Source organism: Ochotona curzoniae, unplaced genomic scaffold (genome assembly GCF_017591425.1).
Source record: "Ochotona curzoniae isolate NIBS_2020 unplaced genomic scaffold, NIBS_Ocur_1.0 contig_3498, whole genome shotgun sequence".
Lineage (NCBI taxonomy): Eukaryota > Metazoa > Chordata > Mammalia > Lagomorpha > Ochotonidae > Ochotona > Ochotona curzoniae.
The window spans coordinates 7,289,362-7,311,686 of NW_024465885.1; the positions used below are offsets into that span (position 1 = coordinate 7,289,362).

A 22,325-nucleotide genomic window follows, 5' to 3' on the forward strand; every position below is an offset into this window, starting at 1 on the left:
TCAAATAAATAAAATTTTCCAAAAAAAATTATTGCATTGAAATGAAAATTCACCTCATGGCCTCCAATTTCTTTTTGCACAGTTCCTACCAACCACTAAGTGAAGCCTACTTAACAGGCACACTTCCTGAGTCAGTAAATGCTGTCTTTTATCCCAGTCACACCCATGTTTCATTAGAAATAGCAACAAGCCAATAATTCAGTCTCTGATTGTAATTCAGTATTGGCATGAACTACATATCCTTTCACTCTGCTTTGTCTCCTTTGCTGGTGGCAATGGATTATGCAACATCATTACATAAGGACATTATTATGTACTCTTTAAAATAGGGAGCTCAACATTAAATTCTTTACACATCATTTATGAGAATGAAAATCTGATCTGAAAAAATCTTAACACAAGAAACTGAAATCCAATAGTTTATTTTTCATGGGGGAGGGAGTAATATTGAAAAGCCCACCAGTACTTCCAGTTACTATTACAGATTAGATTTCTCAAAGACTGAGACATGGCAATCCTGGGGTGTTTGCAGAACACGTACATAATGAAGATAAATGACTAGTGAAATATTGCCACCAAAAAAAAAAAAATCCACCATCAGTGTGAACAAAGATGATTTGGAAATGATCTGATTTTTAACAAAGATTTAACACTTATTTTACAATCATATATTCTATTGGATGCTAAATATTTAACACATAATTTATAAGCAAAGCATATACTCTACAAAAGGCTAAATGTTTAACACATTTTATTTTAAAGCATATACCCTACAGGGGGCTAAATGTTCAACACATTTCACTTTTTAAATATATTCTCTATAGGAAACTAAATATTTAGTGCACATTTGCTTTTTATAAACATATGCACTCCAGGGGACTAAATGAACCCTTCATATGTTCTGAACCACTTCCTATCAGCAGGGAGCAATCACATTCTGTAAGGGTTGGAGAGAACAGGGAGATATTTGAGAAGCAGCACTAATCTGTATTTCCGTAGTTTGAAGATCTTTTCTTCATAAAACTTAAAAATTATCATTAAGATAACATGACTCAAAGAACTGTCTGATCTAGATTAGCCTTCCTAGTTATTTCTAATTTGAAAGAAAATTAACTAGAATGTTTCATAGGACAAGATGCTAAATTAAATTTGTGGGTTTGACTGAATAAAAATCTTTAAGTTATACACAAACCTGTACAATATGATAAAGTCGTTCCCTTAGAAACTATGTACTTGAATAAGCGGCTTATGTAACCCTGGAATTTTATGGTTACATTACTGTGGAAAAGTCATCAAGAAAACGCTGAAAGCAAAGCAGTTATCTATAGATACGGCTGCTTCAAATGGCTATGAATGTGATGATTGTTACATTTACAACATTAGTTTGTTTTTCCACATATAACTTAAAATATGATTTTATTTCTTACTTTGGGTAATTACGTGGAAAGTCAGCTTAATCAATTCACACTGATTTAAAAGATAACATTTGAAGAAAAAAATTTCTTAAAAAGTGCATTTTTCTTCATTTTTAAAAAGGAAACCAGGCGAGAAATCTATGTAGTAAAATGTTTAAACATATAAAACAAAAAATGTATAAAACATAAAAAGGTATAAATCATAAATGTATAAAACATAAAAATTCATATTAACTAATCTGAATTCTAAAAGCTTCAATATGTTCATTTAAATTTAACAATTTCCTGAAATATTTAAAATTTTCTCCCTCCAAAATGGCTTACACAACATAAATTTCCAAATTTTTCTAATGGTACAAAACTAACTTATTCATATCATTTTGAATGATCATGAATTACAAAGTTACATAGTATTTGAATATTTGATTCCTCAATGAATTAAAAAATTAACAACTGAAATAAAATAGAAAAATAAGCCTTGACTCAATCTAAATATTCAATTTATCATTCACTAGCTATGGAATTCTTATCAAGTCCTTAGAAGTTAATTTGATTTGAATATTTATGTATTTGTGCTTACTTATAAGTAGTAAATGGACTAATTCTTTAATATTTATTATATTTTTATTTTAAAGGCAAATTTACAAAGAAAAGGAAACACACAAAAAGATTTTCCATCTGCTGGTTTACTGCCCAAATGGCCATAATGGTTAGAGCTAAGGCAATCCAAAGACAGGAGCCAAAAGCTTCTGAGTCTCCCAGGTGGATGCAGGGTCCCATGCTTCTGGCCATCTTCTACTGCCTTCCCATTCCACAAGCAGGGAGCTGGATGCAAAGTGAAGCAGCCGGGACCTAAACCAGTACCCACATAGGATGTCAACACTTGCAGGTAGAGGATTACCCAAGTCACCACTGATATTTCTAACCTAAGTAGTTAGCTCACTTAATTGTACAATTACTACAGTATCTGCTGAATTTGGCAGTATCACATATTTAGCTTTGTTGATTTGTTTCAAAGACTAAATTTTTTTTATTTTAGTGGCCTTTCAACATGTTAACACTTCATAATAAAAACAGGAAATCATCAAGTAGAGCAGTATAATATAGGAACAAATTTTCTTATCAAGAATAACTTAAACCTAAGAGTTTAAAATTTTACATAACGCCTACATTTACCTTTTCTTACTTGCATCTTACATTGACCTTTTGAAGCCAGGCATTTTACTGTCATTTTTACAGATGTGGAGATCTAAAAAATAATCTCAGAAATACAGTCATGTATGGGACCTGACTCTTACCAATTCAACTTTGATTTCTCAGGTAAGCCACCAAGCTTTTCCAAGCCTTAGTGTTTTCAACTTCCAAAAGCAAAATCTAAATTTTTGTGATCATTTAAAAAATAATTATGGAAGAATTCTGGATACAATAAGATAATATTCAAAATTTTATCTTTATTTTAAAAATAAACACCTGAATTTTTAAAAATGTACTAAGTGCTGATACCTAAGAAAAGAATGGAAAGGCTTCAGAAAAAAGAAGTATCATCAAGCACTGGAGCTTATAATACCTGCTTTTACTACCAAAATCCCTTAAAAGAAGTCGATCACTAATTAAACCAGACTTAGCAAACCCCACTTAGCATGAGCTGCTATGTCAGAGACAGAGAAAGCGGTGAAAGAGGAAAGAAACGCAAGTGACAGCTCAAGGCAGAACCACAATAAGCTATAACCAAATTATAGATTATAAAAATTATTTCTGTTCGGAAATAATGAGCTAAAGTTTTCAAGCAGACTCAAATGATCTTAACACTGTAAGTAAGGAAGTATTCAAATAGTTTTAGATAACATTTCCAGAGTAAATTGTAAAAAGCACCAGTAGTGTTTCATCTCTCTTGAAATCACTCATGTGTAGCACTGTTCCCCAAGGCTGCAGGATGAATGAAGTGTTACAGAGGTAACAGCATGCAAACGATTACTGCATGCTCACACAGGAACACCTCGTAAGCATCACACATGAATCACAAGTTCTCCAGACAATAATACACGAGGAAATCAGAGTAGATTATTTTTGGAGAAGATTCCCATTCTGAGGAAACCAGAACAAGGTAAAGAATGATCTTTACAAAAATCATTCCAGCTGCAAATAAATACTCAAAAATAGATTAAATTTGTCTTGAAGAAAAATGGAAAAAGTAATCAATAAATACTTCACACACTTGTAGCACTGGTAATCATTTCCACTGATAACTGCAGATAGCAAATTTTACTGAGTAAAAGCCAGTACAGGTTACTTTCAAGCTATGTTTTTCTGCATTTAATTTCATGGCTTTAATTAGCACACAATGAGAGCTTCAAACTTTTCAGTGACGTCGTATGTCATGCTTTTTATCTTATTTAACTATAAATCATTATTTCCTGTTACTGTCCCCCACTTAACCTAGGCTCTAGGTCAAACAAACTTTTTTGGTACTGAACTATATCTTATTTTCCCACGTTGCTTTTATCCTTTTCTTTCTGAGTCCTACTTCACAGCCCAAGCTATATTCTATTTACTTTTTAAAGCCTTTCCTGATCTAATCTCACTTAGCTCCCTGTCCACACCCAGTACATGCAGATTATTCCGGTAAGGCTCACTTTTCCCCACTACTGTTCTTGCCATATTTAGTCAAATCTAATTATCCTTCAAGCATTTAAAACATACGCTAAAGATCCTTCGGGAATTGGGAGGGGAGCTTTCTCTGGTCCTTACTTAGTTCCAACCTTGGATCCCCACCCTCTCTTGCAATGACCAGCAGGGTCAATCTGGTGCCCCCACCAAATAAATAAATAAATAAAATTAGATTAGAGACCAATAAGGAAATCTTAGAACCAGACAGGAAGCAGTCAGCTTGGACTCACATATACCTTACTAGGTAGAACACAAAAATTAGTTACTCCTAAGGTATAGAAGATTTCTCTGCACAGCCCTCCTAAAACCGTTTTGCGCCTCAATTGTTAGCATATGCCTTGTTAGAGTTATAAGCCAGATTGGACTATCCTAAAATTTGCCAAGTTCAGTAAAAATTATGCTTCAATGCTATAAACATCTAAATATAAGAATGAAAATAGAAATGAGACAGCTGAATAGTACCCTATAACCATTCTAAGGTGTATATCAGCCAGTTGTGTATAAACTAAAATTGAAATGCCAATGAAGTAGTCACAGGATGTGGTTAAGAACTTGCATTTTCTAACATATTGGTCACTCAATTAACTCCATAAAGTTATGGTCATGTCAATTAACTCCATAAAGTTGTAAATTGTTATTGTTGTTATGTTATGGCTTTTCATCGGACGTGATGATATTCTGCCAGCTCTACTTTCAGACCAGGGATGGTCTCCCAAGGAAACTGTTGAATTTATTTGGACAATAAGATGCTGGACTCTATACATGATACATGCTCGCAATGAAAGAACAATGACTGGATTTGAACTGTACTACTGCAACAATGTGGAGGAATCCACCATGAGGGGAGGGTACAGAGAAGGGATGGGGGAATCCTGGAGCCAATGAAACTATATCAGAAAACGAAATCAAATTTAAAAATTTACTGAATAGAAACAACTGGTCAAATTTAAAAAATGCATCAAAAGAGCACTGGGTCCCAGTTCCACAGTTTACCTAAAGTGTGAGTGGTCAAGAGGCCAACTACTGAGCCTTAGATTTCTGCTCTTCAGAATGGACATACAACTGACTTAGGTCTTGGTGTTTACTGAAAACAATGACCACAAAATAAATCTGTAAATCAAAACATATTCATGCTCCCTACGCCTCTGATCCTAAAACAAAAAGGAGGACAAGGAATACCATAATGTCTATTCGAATTGTCTTAATTACTCAGATTTTCCCTTCCTCTTTATACCAACTCTCTTCTAACTGAAGGTCAAGGAGGACTTCCAAACTTATTGTCCATTCACTGTGTTGTTCACAGATGTCAGTGACGAGCGGAAGGCCTCTGTGAAATCTTAGGGAAAAATGAATAACTATATCATTCTTTAAAAAAAGGAAATGCATTTATTTATTTGAAAGGCAGAGAGAGAGAAGGAAGGGGCAGAAAGAGAAGGAAGAGAGTGAGAGAGAAATCTTCAATTTTCTGCTTCACTTCCCAAAGGGGTCAGGTCTGAGCAAAGAGCAGAAACAATTCATCTGTTCTCCCACCCAGGTGGCAGAGGCCTAATCACTTAAACTGTCTTCTGCTGCCTTCCAAGGCACAGTAGCAGGAGATTGCATCATAAGTGGAAATGACAGAACCCAAGCCAGCACTCTGTTAGCCCACTCTACCAAAATGCCCAGTTCTGTATTTCATGTCTAGTTGTACGAACACTCATAAATATATTGAAAGGTAAAGTAAAACTGCTGTGTCTCCTAACAGGTCATCTCACAGTACTATAATGCAAATTGCTAAATTTAAGAAAGTAACTCACGTTATAACTTTAGAACAGTGTTTTTGGTTTTTTTTTTTAATTATAGAATCAATTATTGTTCTAATGAAATTCATCAGAGAACACAAAGTCTCATCTAACACCATCTTTTCCCAACAATGCAAATTAGTACCAGGCAATGATGCAAAAACATGAAAACAAACTACCAAAACAGGTGCTGCTGTCTAACCAGATGCTCTAGAATAAGGTCTGAGAGCTAAGGGAAGGACCAAAGAAGACTGTCATGAGCCAACAAGTTAAGAAACACAGTCTCTTCAAAGCTGTACTCACTATGAACTGCGCCTGTTTTAAAAATATATTCTTTTTTTTTAAAGCAAAAGGAAAAATTTATTTCTAACAATGATAAAATATTGGTGAATATCATATAAACATTCATATCTACAAACTTGCTGAAAGAATATGTTTTATACCTAATGGAGAATATGTAAAATATAGAGTCTAAGAGCCATATAAGATGGTTTCAAAAATTCATTTAAAACATGTAAGACTTAAATTTTCACTCTGGTGTAAAATTTTTTTTGAAATCCATCTAAGGTAGCTCAAAAAAAGTTCATGTAAAATCTGTATTATGAAAACACTATGCTCGGGCCCGGCACCTTGGCTTAGCGGCTAAAGTCCTCAACTTGAGTGTGCCTGGATCCATATGGGCACGGGTTCTAATCCCAGCAGCCCTGCTTCCCATCCAGCTCCCTGCTTGTGGCCTGGGAAAGCAGTGGAGAACAGCCCAAAACCTCGGGACCCTGCCATCCACGTGGGAGACCCGGAAGAGCTCTTGGCTCCTGGATCGGTGCTGCTCCAGCTGTGCGGAGACATGGGGAGGGAATCATCAGATGGAAGATCTTTCTCTCTGTCTCTCCTCCTCTCTCTATATATATCTGACTTTGCAATGAAAATAAATCTTTTAAAAAAAACACTACTCTTACATTTCAAAAAAATTTACATTGAAATATCTTTTTATCCCATTTTATATAAACTTTCTAAAGCACCTCTGTATGTATACCTAAAAGTTTTACAGATTTATAAATGAGTGTGTGTGAAGAAACAGAATCCTCTTTTATCACTGGCTTCCATTACTAGCACCCACCACAACATCTGGGACACTGAAGCCAATTGGTAAGTACTTGCTTTTATTCATTTCAGAGAGAGAAAGAGGGAGAGGGTGCTGCCATCATCTGGTTTACTCTGCAAATGCACATAATGACCTTTGATGGGTTATGGCTCAGAGCAGAATCCAGAAACTTGATCCTGGCCTTCCACACGGGTGGCAGGAACCTTATTACTTGGGCCACCATACCGGGCACTGCATTAGCAGAAAGTTACGGTCAGAGGCAGGCAGCGATGTCAAGCTTAGGAATTCCAACATGGAATGCAGGCATCTTAACTAATGTCTTTCTAGAAAAATACTATTCATTCATTCATTTATTTATTTAGTGTGAAAGGCAGAGTGACAGAGAGGCAGACACACACAGAGACAGAAATTCTTAGATCTATTGGTTCAATCCTAAAAACTGCTGCAACAGCCAGGTCTGGGCCAAGGTGAGGCCAGGAGCCAATGACTCCCCTGGTCTCCCACATGAAGAGAAGGGGTCCAAGCACTTCACCCGTCATCAGCTGCTTTCCCAGAGGCATTAGCAGGAAACTAAGTCAAAAACTGAGCCTCAGACTGGCCTAGGATGTAGACGTCTCAAACAGTGGGTTACCCTCCACCCTTAACTGATGTCTGAACTTGTAGGCCAAATGCCCACCCCATAAGTCCTTGCTGAATAAATTGACATTCCAATTAAGGCTATGATATTAACACAAACAGCACCAGCAAAATTACATGTACTTAAATGTAATTTTAAAACCATTTAGTAAAGCTACTGAAACAAGTCAAATCACTTTCAACTAGAGACCAATTATATAATAATTGTAAAAGAAGCTGAACATTCTACCCTGTGCAGTGTAAATGAGGCAACATCTCATAAAGATAACCACAAACAAGGCAAACAGCAGTGTGGAACATCCAGTCGCAGTCTCCACTTTGAGTGGATTCCAGGGGGCCACCTTAACAGATTTCATTATAGCACCACCATGGCAAATACTGTGAGCCTAATTAAGTAATTAGTAAGGGATTTCCTGTACAAAAATAATACTTTCTCCTTTTAAAAGTGGCCACCTATTGGGTTTGTAAATTAGCAGTATTGAATTAAAGGTAAACAATATAAAGGGGGAACAGGCTGCATGTTATTCAAAAAGAACAATCAAAAACAAGCTCAAGTGTTTAATTCCAGGAAGTTTATGCAGTTCCCTATAAAGTTCCAGATAATTATTTATTTTACCATATAAATATCACCATTAGAAGATGTAAGTAATTAAAATTTTACTGCTAATTACTGCTATGCTAGTGGAAATCCATTGAAACATTTAAAATCATATAGATAACTGTAACTGATTTTAAATTTTCCAGATGCCCTCCATAGCTCATAGTCAATTCTTAAAGCCTTGTGTAATCATTAATTATATAACAACTGTGCTAATCATTTACTCTACATTCAAATTTCCCTAAACATTTTGTAGGAAATTTTTGTGTTCGTGGTAGCTTATTAAACAATGGAATCAAACCACAGCAACTAATATTATTATTTTCTACACAAAGATATGTCTAATAAAATGTCTTGAAACCATATACTTTGCCTGCCTCTGGCTCAATTTTTCTAAAAACTTAACCTAATGTTTGAGGGTAAGGCGTACTTTTCATGAAAGATTTTTCCAGGTTTCAATGCTGAAAAAAATACTATCACAAATATTCATCTCAGATTTAATTACATTGATACTTCTTTGCTTATCTCTTATTCTGAGATAAATCCATTCACAATACATTCAGATATATAATGATCTCACCCTGATTCCAGATTAATTTAGAAGCTGAATCAGTACACAACTCTTGAAACAAAATTAATAACTGTCATCATTTTTGAACTAATCAGTGTTGCAATATTGTAAATAATCTTCCACATAGAAATGCTTTTCTTTTTAAGAGAGATTTATATTAAAGTCAGAGTCAGATAGAGAGAAGGACAGAGAGAGCCAGAGATCTTCCATCTACTAGTTTACTTCCCAAATGGCTGCAATGGCTGGCGCTGGGCCAGACTTCAACAGAGAGCCAGAAGCTTTGCCTGGGTCTCCCACCTTGAGGCAGGGACCCAAACATGTAGGCCATTTTCTACTGCTTTTGTCAGGCCATTAGCAGGGAGCTGGATAGGAAGCGAAGCAGCCCACACACCCTATATGGGAGGCCAGTGTCACAGCCAGCAGCTTTCACTAATATGCCATGATGCCAGCCTCATCAAAATGCTTCTTACCAACTGTCAATTACAGAGTGTTTACAGGCACCTACACATCATGATACTTCTGTTCCACTACCCTTCATTCATTTGTTTGTTTTTAATATCCATACTATTCTCTCTCTCTCTCGATATATATGTATGTATATATATATATATATATCTTGATAATTGCATTTATTATGAAAATAAAAAATGCTAAAGCTCTAAGGGATATAAACCTTTGTCTAATTTCCTCAGTCTAGTTAAATTTTAAAAAGAAGCTGATATCACCCAGAGATTGATACATATATATAAATATAAACATAAATATAGATTACAGTTATGAGAAAGAGAGTAAAGAAAGATAGGAAGCGGGTAGGGGTGAATCTCAAAGCTATATAATTTCAGAACTAGATCAAGACTCTCATGACACAGAAAAATATAATATTGTCATCTTTAGTATAGGCAATCTCTGACAAGAGAAGCCTAGTTCCTAGGAAATTTTTTAAAATTATCATTCATAATTTAAAGAACCACCATAATAAATAAATCACCTTTTGTAATAAAGTGACCTTTTATATCAGCCAGTGGGAATTCAGAGAAAGAAAATAACTCTCTAGTAATTGAGTGCTCTCACTATGTTCCCCAACATTTCCAAGACCCCACTGGAACACCAGAAGGCAAAGAAATCTTTTGTTTCCACTTAGAATCTAATTAAGGATTCACTTTCTCTTTGGGAGAATTTCATTAAGATTTCCATATTTGCAAGCTAGATGTTATAGGACTGGTTGCACATAACCATCATAACATTGTGCCATTATAACCCACCTCCTTAGCCATGTCTGTGTACTTCTGCTTTTCCTTTGGATCAAGAACAGCCCACCAATCAGCTAGTATCTTGGTAGCACCTCGGTTATCGAGCCTGGGGTGTTCCTGACGTACAAGAGAGCGATGTCGTTTACAGAATAAAAGAAATGCATTCATTGGTCTCCGAGCTCGCTGTTCTGGCGACTCATCATCTTCGGTCTCACCAACATCTTGTTCTAGGCCATCAGCCCCAAGAAGTTGAACCTATTTTCAAACAAAGCAAAGGCTAGATTTTAAACACATATTGGACAGTTCTGATAGAACAATTAGTCTTAGTGTGAAAATTTTTCTTATCTCCATTTAAGCAACTTACACATCAAAAAGAAATGATTTTTAAAAAAATTATCAACCATTATTGGCAGCTGGCAACTAACTTTCGATGCACTTATCCTCTGCTTCGTTTCCATGGCAACATGAGCATGTCTATTACAGCAATGTATTATATTATAATTGCTGACATTTCTTCTTACTAAACAGTGAACTCTTTGAGGACAAAAACTCTCTAATTTATCTTTATAATGTCAACATGTAGCTCAATATCTGGTATAGCATTAGTGCTTAACCAATTGATGAATGAATGAAGAAAGCTATGGATTATGAGTCTCAAGATGAACAATATCCGTAAATACGTGAATATGTACTCTGTCTTTCCCCTCCTCAGGAAGTCTACAGAAAGCAGATAGTAAAAAACTAAAACAGAGCACTCAGGATTTTTGCACACACCACCACTGGAGCTTCCTAATGTAACAGAGACATTAAACATGGACATCTCACAGAAGAACTACACAGTAAATCTTTCAACTTTTAAATATCAAGCTTTTTTATCTTGGTGAATGTTATGGTGATAGAAATAAGCTTCCCTAAGCTCAAACCTCCAAAATCTTTTTTGATTCCTCCCTTCTCCTAAGCCACTTAGCATAACTATCATTCACGGTCTTCAAGGATTTCTACAAAGCTATAAATCTGTCCATTTCAGGGAAATAATTCTCATTAACAGTGCCCTGCCCTTATTACTACTTTGGCCTAAGGGTTAGACTTCCTGGTTTTAATCTCTATAATATTTCCTCATATGGCTGCCAGATTAAATATCTAAAAGCAACTCCGAGATCAGAGAATCTCGGAAAGATTGTGAAGCATCTTCTAAGGCTAAGATATTATTTCATGGTGTTTCTCGGAAACAATTCAAGCAGGAGCATAAATCCAAATGTCTGCCAGAAATCAATTCTTTAATGTCTTATTTTATAGTTGAAAATGGCAAGATGGATCAAAGTAGTCATCAGTCTGCTTTGTGCAGTAAGGCAGTAGTTCTTGAAGCTGAGCGTGTACTGGAATTGATTATGGATTGCAGGTTCCAATGCCAGAGTACAGGTGTTTCTAACAAGATCCCAGCGGTTGCCGATGCTGCACATCTGAAGACCACACTTAGAGAAGCATAACTATTTTTTATATAACATTGAATGGACAACTATAATTGGCACAAACGATGACAAATCAGATCCTTCACCTAATCTACTATTTGAAAGCCTTTTAATTTTAAGTAACTATTAAGACAGCACTGAATTCATCAATTAGTTTCAAACACAAACAGTGTAGAAAAATATTAGCTACAGCTATCCTATATTAGTGAGAGGCTACATTTTTACCTAATTTTGTATACAGTCATTAACAACAATTTACATCTTTAAGGAATATTTATTTATTTAGTAGTCTGAAACTCAGAAGCTAAAGTAGGAAAAATGTAAAGGAAGTAATTGTATTTTCTCTTTAGAGGAGAATAACTTTTGATTCTAATACAAAATTATAAACCTTAAGGTCAAATCTGGGGGGAAAAAAAGGAGCTTTTGGGGATGAGAATAAGACAAATAAATAAATTAAAAAGCAACGCAATGACTAAAACAAGAAACCAGTGAGATAATAAAGTGTAAAGTATTATTATAGTAATAAACTATTATAAAATAGTTGAGACATAAATGTACAGGAAGGTCTCCCTTGACAAAATGTTGTCTGCCCTAAATTCTGAAAGATGAATTAGAACGTATCAGTGGGTAAATAGGGAAACTAACAGGGATTAAGAATTGAACATCAATATGCAGATCCATGGCACTGCAATATACAAAAGATTACAGGAGCATTCTGGGAGATAAGGTTACAGAAGGTTTGTGTGCCACTTCGGACAGAATGTTCTCTGTCATGCAGCAATAAAAAAGTTTAGTTTGACAGAGATGAACAACTCCCTCTTTTGCCAAGCACATACTCCCTACAAGTTTCTTAAACTACTACCTAAGGTTACAGCTATCCATTTCATTAGCTAAAACATGAACAAATAATAAATGATTGATGAAGACAAAAAACTCTGGACTCATTTTGCTTTTACCAAGGACCTTTTAACATTTTCATGTATTAATATGATAAGGAATCAACAATAGCACCTACAGCTGGACCCAAAGGAGAGTCAAGCAGGTTATAAGTAGGGGGAACATTAGGTTTAAGGAAAAACTCTTTACACAGCTATAGCACATATGTTTTAGGAATAAAACTGGAAGAAAAACTGGGGAACCCAACCAAGTTTATTGCAGGCAGAAATTGGAGAGTTGAAGTCAAGGCAGTGGTATAGGAATGAACATGCAAGAAAAGAGATAACTTTGGGGCACCACCCCCCATGACACCAGCATCCCATATTGGCTGAGTCCTAGTTGCTCCACTTTCAATCCTGCTCCCTGCTGGTGTGTTTGCGAGGGCAGAAGAGGATATTTCAAGTGCTTGGGTCCCTGCACCTTTGTGGGACACCCTGGTTTCACCCCTGCCCAGCCATGACCAGCGTGTCTGTTTGGGGAGTGAACCACAGAATAGATCTCTGTCTACATGCCTCTCTCTCTGTAACTTTGCTTTTTCAAATAAATCTTCTAAAATGACAGAAATAATACTCATGAGGTGGAACCAAGAGTGCTTAGTTATCTAGATGGGCTGTAATTGTTGACAAAGCAACAATGCTTCCACCTCAAGTAGAAAGGCTTCTTCTCATACAATGAAGAATAATTTTTCTCTAGTAACAGAAATTAGATTTGTGGGAAGCAGAAAACCAAGGCTGGACAGTTCAAATTTAAAGCAGCTATGAAGTGTGCTATGTGGACACCCAAGTCTAGGAGAACATTTTGACAGATGCCAACAGAGAAGGTAGTCATGCTATGGAGGTAGAAAAGATGGCTAAGCATAGAGTGACAAAAGAAGCAAATTTAACGATCTTTATTTTTCACTCAATATAATTATTTACTAACACCTGCTATGGGCCAGGTGCTGTTGGAGGTGAAAAAGAGCAGTGATGACACTAATTCCCCGCTTCTGTGAAAGAGAGAATGGCATAATCAACCTTACCAGTTAAAAGAATTCGGATTTATTGTTCAGAACAGACTGAAGAGCAAGATCAGGGACAGGGAGAGGGTAGGAACAAAATTCTGCACTAGGAATGGTGGTAGTGTGGATCCCAGTGCTGGTACAGTGTTGTTAAGAAGACATCATGAGACATATTGTCAAGGTAATGTAAGAGGATTTGCTGACGAATCCAAGGCTCAAACAAAATAAGGCATGTAAATAATATCTACAAAGCTGTAGGTCTGGCAAGCTAGCATGTTGCAGTTCCCATATAACAAGAACAGGAAGATGCTGTAGAAAGTTTAAAATAGAAAAGCAAAAGCTTTGCTTTAAAACACATTTAAATTGGAATTCGTAGTTGATATTTAAGTGGATATAGCAAGTACACAGTCAGAACTATGAGTCTAGGAGCAGGCATTTTGGCACACAGATTTCAACTGCCACTTGGAGACACTCACTTCCCACATCAGAATGCTGACTTGCACCACGGCACTTCTATATTCAATCCAGCCTCCTTCCAAGGTACCTGGGAAGACAGAGGATGATGGTCCAAGTGCTTGGAGGCCCTGCCACTCATGTGGGAAACCCAGCTGGGGTTTCTGTATCCTGGCTTCTACCTGATCCACCTTAACTGTTGTAGACATTTGAGGAGTGAACCAGTGGATGGAAGATTTCTGTGTCACTCCTCTCCTTTCAAATATATAAATCTTTTAAGCATATGTATGAAAGAAAATTCAAGGACCAGAAAACAACATCTGAGAGTAAAACATGGAGACATATCAAATGAAAAAATTGGGGAAGGAACAGTGAGCAAGGTAGAAATAGAAACATGAATGCCCCTGCAGAAATAGGAGAAAGCTTCAAGGAACAAGTGAGCAACAGGTGCAAATATGCCAGAAAACTTAATTAACTATAAGCTTGACAATTTCCCTAAACAGGAAAAAAAAAGAAGTGAGAAGAGAGCATAGGTACATAAAAATGCTGAAGGAGTCATCCCAGTGGCTTCTGCTATCTTTGTGAAAGAGGACAAAAGATCATCATGGGAGGACCACAGCAGAGATCTACAGAGTCTTCCACGGGATGTGAGGAAAAGGGAAAATGTTTGCAATTCCTGCTGAGATTAGTGCAAAGAATGAGGACAAAATGGTGAATAACCATTAAAGGCCTGAAAAACGTTAAAAACATGTTTACAAAGTTTGCAGTGGCACAACATGTTATTTATTCCTCCATTCAACTAAGGCCTACTATGTGCCTGCGTGGTTGGATGACTTTCTAAACGAGAGCTGCTGCTGAGTGATGTGGCTAGAGAAGCAGACTCACAGGACACACAGATCACACGGGGCCTGGTGCAAGTGTATACACACATGTTGGGAAGGTCGCAGAGATGAAGACCAGCACAGCAGCTCTGGGACAGCCTTTGGTGGCAGGGCTGGGCCAGGCTGGAAGTGAGGGGCATAGGTGAATATTCAAGTTCTGTTAATCTTCCCAACCCATTTGAACACCATTTACAAACCAATAGCAGACTGACTGAAATATTATTTAAGAAGGATCTACTGGTTTCTGAACATCCAGCAGTACAGCTAATTCAAGGGCAATCAATAAGTGGAATGTAGTGGGCAGGGCAGCACAACAGGTTCAGCCACTAGCTGAGATGCCACCACTTCATATCAGAGTGCCTGGTTTCAATCCCAACCTCCATTTCTGATTCAGCTTCCCGCTAATGTGTACTCTGGAAGGCGATAGATGACAGATCAAGTACTTGGATCACTTCTAGCCATGCAGAAGTTTCCTGCTTTGGCCTGGCTCAGCACTGGATGTATCAAGCATCTGGGGAGGGAACAAGTGGTTGGATGTATATACATATGATTTCCAAATAAATAAAAATAGAAACTTTAAAAAAACAAACACAAATATATAGTTACTCAGAATTCAAGTTATACAGACTTTTAGGAACCCAATTTCTATACCATACATATTCAGTATGGATTCAATAATGCTATGAGTGTTTAACAAGCCTGAAATGTGTACAGTGACGGCAAGATTTACTTTATCAATATCTTCCTCTTCGTCTTCCTCTTCCTCTTCTTCTGAAAAGTCGAGAAGTTTCTTTGCTAGCAATGGATGCCACTGGAGACACTTCCTCTTTGGTCGTTTTCCAGCCCCCTCTCCTTCTGCTGAATGATCTTTATTTATATTACTGCCTTTCATTACTCTGACCTGTAGCAAGAAGACAGACAGAGGCACGTAAACACACACATATGGAGACAGAAATCCAAGGAAATGTTATTGAAATTTGTTTATTTATCCCCCTTAGCTTTAAGTGGACTTTAGTTTTAATGACTAAACTACCTACCAGTTCAGTCATTTACTAGATTCAGTGAGAATTATAAGTACATAACCAAGCCCGTTTCAATGGGCTAAATGGAGCCTGTAAAATTTGACTTTTAGGATATGCACTTCCTCCCACTACTCTGCAACTAAAAATGAAAAATCCAAACAAGCTTTAGGATGAGTACCAGTTTCCCTCACCTGTTTATGTTTCTCAGTTTCCCATCAAAGGAATATGTGAGCAAGATGCCTACTATGGGAGCCAAAGTGCTCACTGAGGTGGCTGCCAGGCATTCTCTAATGGCTCCTGTTCTGTTAGAACCATCTGCACGAATTTTGTGTTCTACACTACAAGAAATTCGTGCTTGTGAGATTAGTCAGTCAAATGATCCTAAGAAATTATTTCATTTGACATAAGGCTATTCTGTGAGATTACATGTTTTAAACAGTATGCAGCTTCCAAGGATTCGCTGCACAAACAGGCTGTAGGTCACTTAACAGGATGAGCGCACTATGACACAACAAAGAAAAAAGCCTTCATCTCTCTCCAACCTACAGAAATCTGCTAACAGAGCTTTGCTCCTAGTTTAATATTATTAATGGACTATTGATTAGTTAAAAAGTAGTCAGACTGTGAAGATAAGTTCTTTTAGAACCCAAAACTCAATCACTTTTTAATACAATTTAAAAACTTTTTGCTGATGTTAAAAAAATCAGCACATACTCATTTCATACAGAAAAAAAAAATAACCAGAATGGCATTTGCCCTCTCCATTATGCTCTTGCCAACAGTCCAGCAGAATTGCACATTAATTTCCCACAAGATTTCTTGGAGTTTTTTTACTTGTTCTTTGTCACTCATTCAAAATCAGTTAGTATACAAGTTACTGATTAGATACACTCAGGCAAAAACAAAACAAATGCATCCAACAATCAAATGCCATCAATTTCACTGATTTCTGGATACTTAAAACACAAATGCAGTTAATAAAAATCACTGGGTAGTGGCCACGGAAGTTGGTCTTGGTCCATTGCCTGCAAAGTAACAGCATTAAACTTTTCATACCACATTAAAAGTGAAACAGGGGAGGAAATAGGTTGGGGGAGTTGGCATTGTAGCTAAATAAATTAATCCCCCACCTTCAAATGTTCAGCATTCCATGTGAGCACTAATTTGTATCTCAGCTGCCCCACTTCCCATCCAGCTTCCTGCTTGTTGCCTGGAAAAGCAGCAGAGAATGGCCCAAATACTTGGGACACTGCACACACAAGTGGGAGACCTGAAAAAGACTCCTGGCTCCCGGCTTCAAATCAGCTTAGCTCTGGTCATTGCAGCCATTTGGGGAATAAACCAGCAGATGGAAGATTTTTCTGTCTCTCCTCTATAAAATTTGCCTTTCCATTAAATAAATTAATGTTAAAAAAAAAAAACACTAGGCTGTAAGAACATGTAGTATCCAGCTTCACTCAGCTTCCAAGTCTTCTCAAAAACACGGCATAGGCAAATTCATATATATGTCTTCTTTAATTATTCCTGGATTTCATGTCAGACTCAGATCTTTCTTACTTTAAAATCACGAAAAAAAATCAGTATCTTTTTTTCTTAGATCTTACCTGACTGCATATTGTATATCCTTAATATTTGATCCATTGGGATAAAAGGAATGAGATAATGACAGAGCTTATTCTTTTTTTTTTAAACAGCTAAATATGGCATTATCATTTGCTAAATAATCCAGTTTTCCGCCATTCCTTTGGAATGTAACTTTTATTCTATACTACATTATCATATGGATATGAGTCTATCTCTGGATTCTGTTTGCCTACCCTTTGATCAGTGGCAAAACTGTTAGGGTACAGTTTAAAAATATACGATTATGTAGACATTTAAAACATTTGTTTTCATCAAAATAACCACATTTTCTCTAGGTTAACACACCAGAATATGTCTCAACATTTTTGTTTATCATATTTCAAAATGTGAATTATCCCAATTTACTTGGTCTCTACTGATGATCATTCAAATTATTTCTTGCAGTCATTTTATTAAAATCATTTTAAGTGACCATTTTGATAAAATAATCATTGATTTATGAAATACTATGCACACCCCCCTTCAAAATAAGAAAGAAGGAAAACAAAAACTTTCTTGGCCTCCAGGGCAAGAAATTTCTGCTGAGTATCAAGCAATTACAAGACTCCTGTGGCTGCCTCTACAGTGCAAGAAGTTACTGAAAACTCTAAAAGGAATTATTTAGTGTGCTCTTTATAAAGGAACAAAGAAGTCTTATGAATTGACAGACCATTTAACAATTACCATTCTATCTGCAAAGAAAACTTGGCACAGGCAATCCAATTTCCAAAAATATAAATGCTACACAGAGAAAGGAGAAAACGGGTATTTTTATGGTTTATTAATCACCTTACACTTGATCTTAGGCGAAAGGCTGAGAAGCGATTTATTAATCACTTTAGACTGAGCTGCTTGAGTGGTAATTAAACCCATATTGGAGGCACACTAGTTTATGAGATAACTTGGTAAAAAAAAATAAATCAATGAAGAACTCGTAAGTCAAGCAGTTTTTAATCAACTGAAGACAATAAAAGTGATTGCCAATGCTCACAGATCCAGGAATCCTTAATTAAACTATGTATACTTATGTGTAAATGTATTTATATACACATATATATGAATATATAAACATATGTGTGCACCTTTGGTTTTTTTCAAGCACCTCAGTATTCAAAGAGAAAACAGAATCTCAATACATAAATTAATGGGCAGTTTATATGACTTTTGAGTTCCAAACAATCAGAATTCATTCCTTCCACTCGAGTTTTTTCCATGTAACCCACATGTTACTTTGGATACAATGTCTTTTCTAATACTACAAAATTAATCTCTTCTCATGCATAAATACACTAGAATGACTTAATATTGCTAATAACATTACCACATTGCCCTTTAAACTGTACCAGCCTCCACAGATTGGCCTTTTCTTGGTGGACTAAGACTGTGTCAGCTCAGAAGCATCCTGAGACAGCAGCACACGAAAAGCAGCTGGCTGCAAGAGTTGTCAGTAAGACCCCTGGCGCTAAACTGTCGTCATGACTCACTCTTCTTGGATGATTTCAAAAGCAAGCACCATCTCACTCATTTCTCTTGATTTTGAGATTCTGAGAGGGAACAGATGTGGGTTGGAAAAGTTTGTGGCTCCAGTGTGCAGAACACAGTGGCAAGTGGGTGAAGGGAAACAGAGTGACAGGCGCCACATCCTACCTCCCCCTGAAACAGTGCCTAGAAGAAAGCAGATATACTTTTAGAACAGATGGAGGATGAAGAGCTAAGTGGAGATGATGACCTGGAGATGATACCGGTCATATTATTAGTAACTATGAAATGCCTCCATGTTCAAATAATTTGTGGTTATCTAATTATGTTTTAATTCTCTATGGATCTATTTTCAATTTGTAAAAGAAGATACAATACTGGGGACCAGCACATCACCTCAACTAGCTAATCCTCTATCGCTTATTGGCACAAGTTGGTGGCCCAGCTTCTCTGCTACCCATCCAGCTTCCTGCTTATGGCCTGGAAAAGCAGTAGATCATGGCCCAAAACCTTGGTCCCTACAACAGCATGGGAGACCTGAAAGAAGCTCCTTCCTCCTGGCTCCTGGCTTCAGACTGGCTCAGCTTCCACCATTGTGGCCACTTGGGAAGTGAACCAGTAGACAGAAGATCTTTTTATCTGACTCCCCTTCTCTCTCTGTAAATAAAAATTCCAATACAATTCTAAAGTTTTTTTTTAATTTTAAAAAGATAAAATCATGGTGGATAGGGAATGATTTCCTGAGTATCATTTAGCAATAATGAGAAAGCAAGACTGAAGAATGAAAGATAAAAACAAAACAGTACAGATGTTTACCCATAGAGCATAATTTGAGACAGTGCTATCCCTTATCTTACTTCAACAGTGGAGAGAAGAAACTGCTAACTTCCAACAGTGATCAAGAACTAACCTTGTAACTATTTTGCCTTGAAAAATCTCACAATTTTTAGTTTGATTTCTTGTTCTGAAACAAGTACAAGTTCAGCTAACAATGTATATGCAATAAGTAAAACAATTGGTTGGCTTTATTCAATAGGAGTTATTCTTCCTTTCTACACTATAACTCTAAAATCGTTAAAATTGGGTTATTTAACTATCAATGAATCCTGTACTTGAAAGATTCAGCATCATCAAATTATCCTGCTGAAATTTCAAATAATGCTAGCAAACTATCAGAAAGAATGAATATTCAATTTGCCTTGTAAAAATAAAACAACCCAAGATTTCTCCTTTTATATGCCAAGATGAATGACCCTAAATAGATATTCACTGTACTAAATGTAACCTAAATCAACTTGACAAACCAGAAAAAGCTTAATTTAATCATATTCTTCACATGTAGTAAGCCCATAAAGGTTATTAGGTTTAAACTTCATGAGAAATTTAAAGATCATAGAAGAAAACAGTACAGAACAAGTTATATTCAAATAAAAGAAAACGGAAGGGCATTGGAACCTGACAGGCCTCGTTTGGAATCCTGCCTCTACCACTCACCACTTGTCACAAAGCCATTCATACCTTTACCATGACAATACATATAATACCCAGCACAGTACCCAGAAGGCCCTCACTCTCCTCTCAGAAGCCTTTTACAGACAGCATGTGCTTGACAGGCAGCACCTGCTGGCACAGATGCAGTCAAGGATGCTGTTCATGGGACAGCACAGATGTCTCCCATTTCACTGCGGTCCACATGCTTCACAGATGACCTCAAGTGCAGCCTCGGAAACTGCAAAGGATGGATGGAGTGCTTCCTTTGTTCTGAGTGACACAATGCCTTTAGTTGGTCAAGAACTGTGTGAACACCATCTTCTCATCTTTCTACTATCTTATCGAACAACTTAGGTCATCAATGCACTCCTGTGAAGTTAACTCTGCTAATAGGATATTTCAGCGTCTAAACTGTTTCCTAAATGCTCAATACAATCTTGCTCAAATCTCGGTCACGGAAATTCAGACCCCACGAAATACAGACGTGAAAGGGAGGTCCATGAAATACGACTGTTAGACAGCCATATGCTTTAACCACAAAGAAGGTCTCACTGAGGGCCCCTAAGACCACCAAGCTTTGTGCTTTCTCTGGAGCCTATGGGGAAGTGGAGAGGAAGGCAGCGCTGGCTCTAGCACTTCCCCAGACTGATCTGGCCGGCCTTACATTCTGCCACAGAAAGCCAGGAGATACCACATTTCTTGCAGTCTTGTTCCTTTCACTCTAATGCTCCCACTCTCTGTCAAAGTTCTCATCTTTCAGGGCCCCTTCTTCTATAAAGCCTTCTGTGAAAGCTCCAAGTCAAAATTCCTCTCTGTTCTGAGCTTTGATCATCTTGACCTTGTCATGCCAGGGACTCATCTCCATGTTTTCCCAAACCCACTACTTCCCAAGAGGTTGTGTACGTCTGTAGGACATGGGCCGCAGTTTCTTTCTCTTACTGCCTAGTACTGAATTTGACATACAGCAGTCCTAGTAAAAGCATTTGTTGGCTCACAATTCCTGTTTCTAACACTTAACTGCATATGACAGTGCAGAAACACACATGTCCCCATATTTTATAAATAATACTAATGCATGACATTTATTAGAAACTTGTGTCTAGCTGCTACATTTGCTACAAACCTGATATTTTCCATCTGATTTAATCATTACAAAAACCCTTCCAGGTAGATGCCACTACGAATGAAAGATGACGAAGTTTAAGTAACTTGTCCAGGGTGTCACAGCAAGTTGAGAAGCAGGGACTAGAAGCAGAAAGCCTAATGCAAAAGCTGAAATTCTCACCAGAGAAAAATAGTTCTACTATAAAGCCTTTCAAGTGATGGACTCTCCAAGCATTTCCCACATTACAAATGGATTCTGGGCCATTGAAATACCAAAAGGGAGCATCCAGCGCCTGGTAAAAGAACACTTTTGGGGATTCACAGCAGAAAGGCAAATATTTATGTGTGCCTGATAACTCCAAATGACAATTAAATTAACCCTAAAAGTCTGCAGATAAAAGCTTTACAAGTGCTACTTATTATTTATTGCAATTCTAAGGACAAATCCTAAACACCTTAGATAAAGTGAAAAATATGTCATCCAATAAAGTAATACTTTCATTTGAGAAGCAATTCAGTCACTATTCATGCAAAAAGTGTCCTTAAATGTGCTCTTATTGAAAAGCAGTAGCTCTTCAAGTTGAAACTTTAACTCAGTCACGATGTTATCTATATGTACTTCATGAATACTAATAAGGCATCCACTATTCAAAGAACGGCTTAACTGAACTGGCAGTTCTGGTCCCTCTGCCCTTACTTCAGGAAGGAATATGTATTTTTTAGATCTTTTAATACTTGCACTCCATGCACTTAGCCTTGGGACAGATTAACATGGTGCTCAAAACGGAATGCTGCTCTAAGCTACAGATTGAGCCAACAGCTATCTTGAAAGAGATAGTGCACGGAGAAG

General features: G+C 36.9%; 1 protein-coding gene across 2 annotated transcripts in view; it reads right to left on the reverse strand.

Annotated features, from left to right (window-relative positions):
* The window catches only part of BBX (BBX high mobility group box domain containing), a 275,103-nt gene that overhangs the window by 93,985 nt on the left and 158,793 nt on the right, over positions 1-22,325 (reverse strand). For both annotated transcript variants that reach the window (XM_040980525.1, XM_040980524.1), the window contains 2 exons: positions 15,487-15,657; positions 10,033-10,275 (listed from right to left, as the gene is read on the reverse strand). In XM_040980525.1, the coding sequence (XP_040836459.1) occupies positions 10,033-10,275; positions 15,487-15,648 (405 nt within the window). In that variant the 5' untranslated portion in view covers positions 15,649-15,657. The remainder of the gene's footprint in view (positions 1-10,032; positions 10,276-15,486; positions 15,658-22,325) is intronic.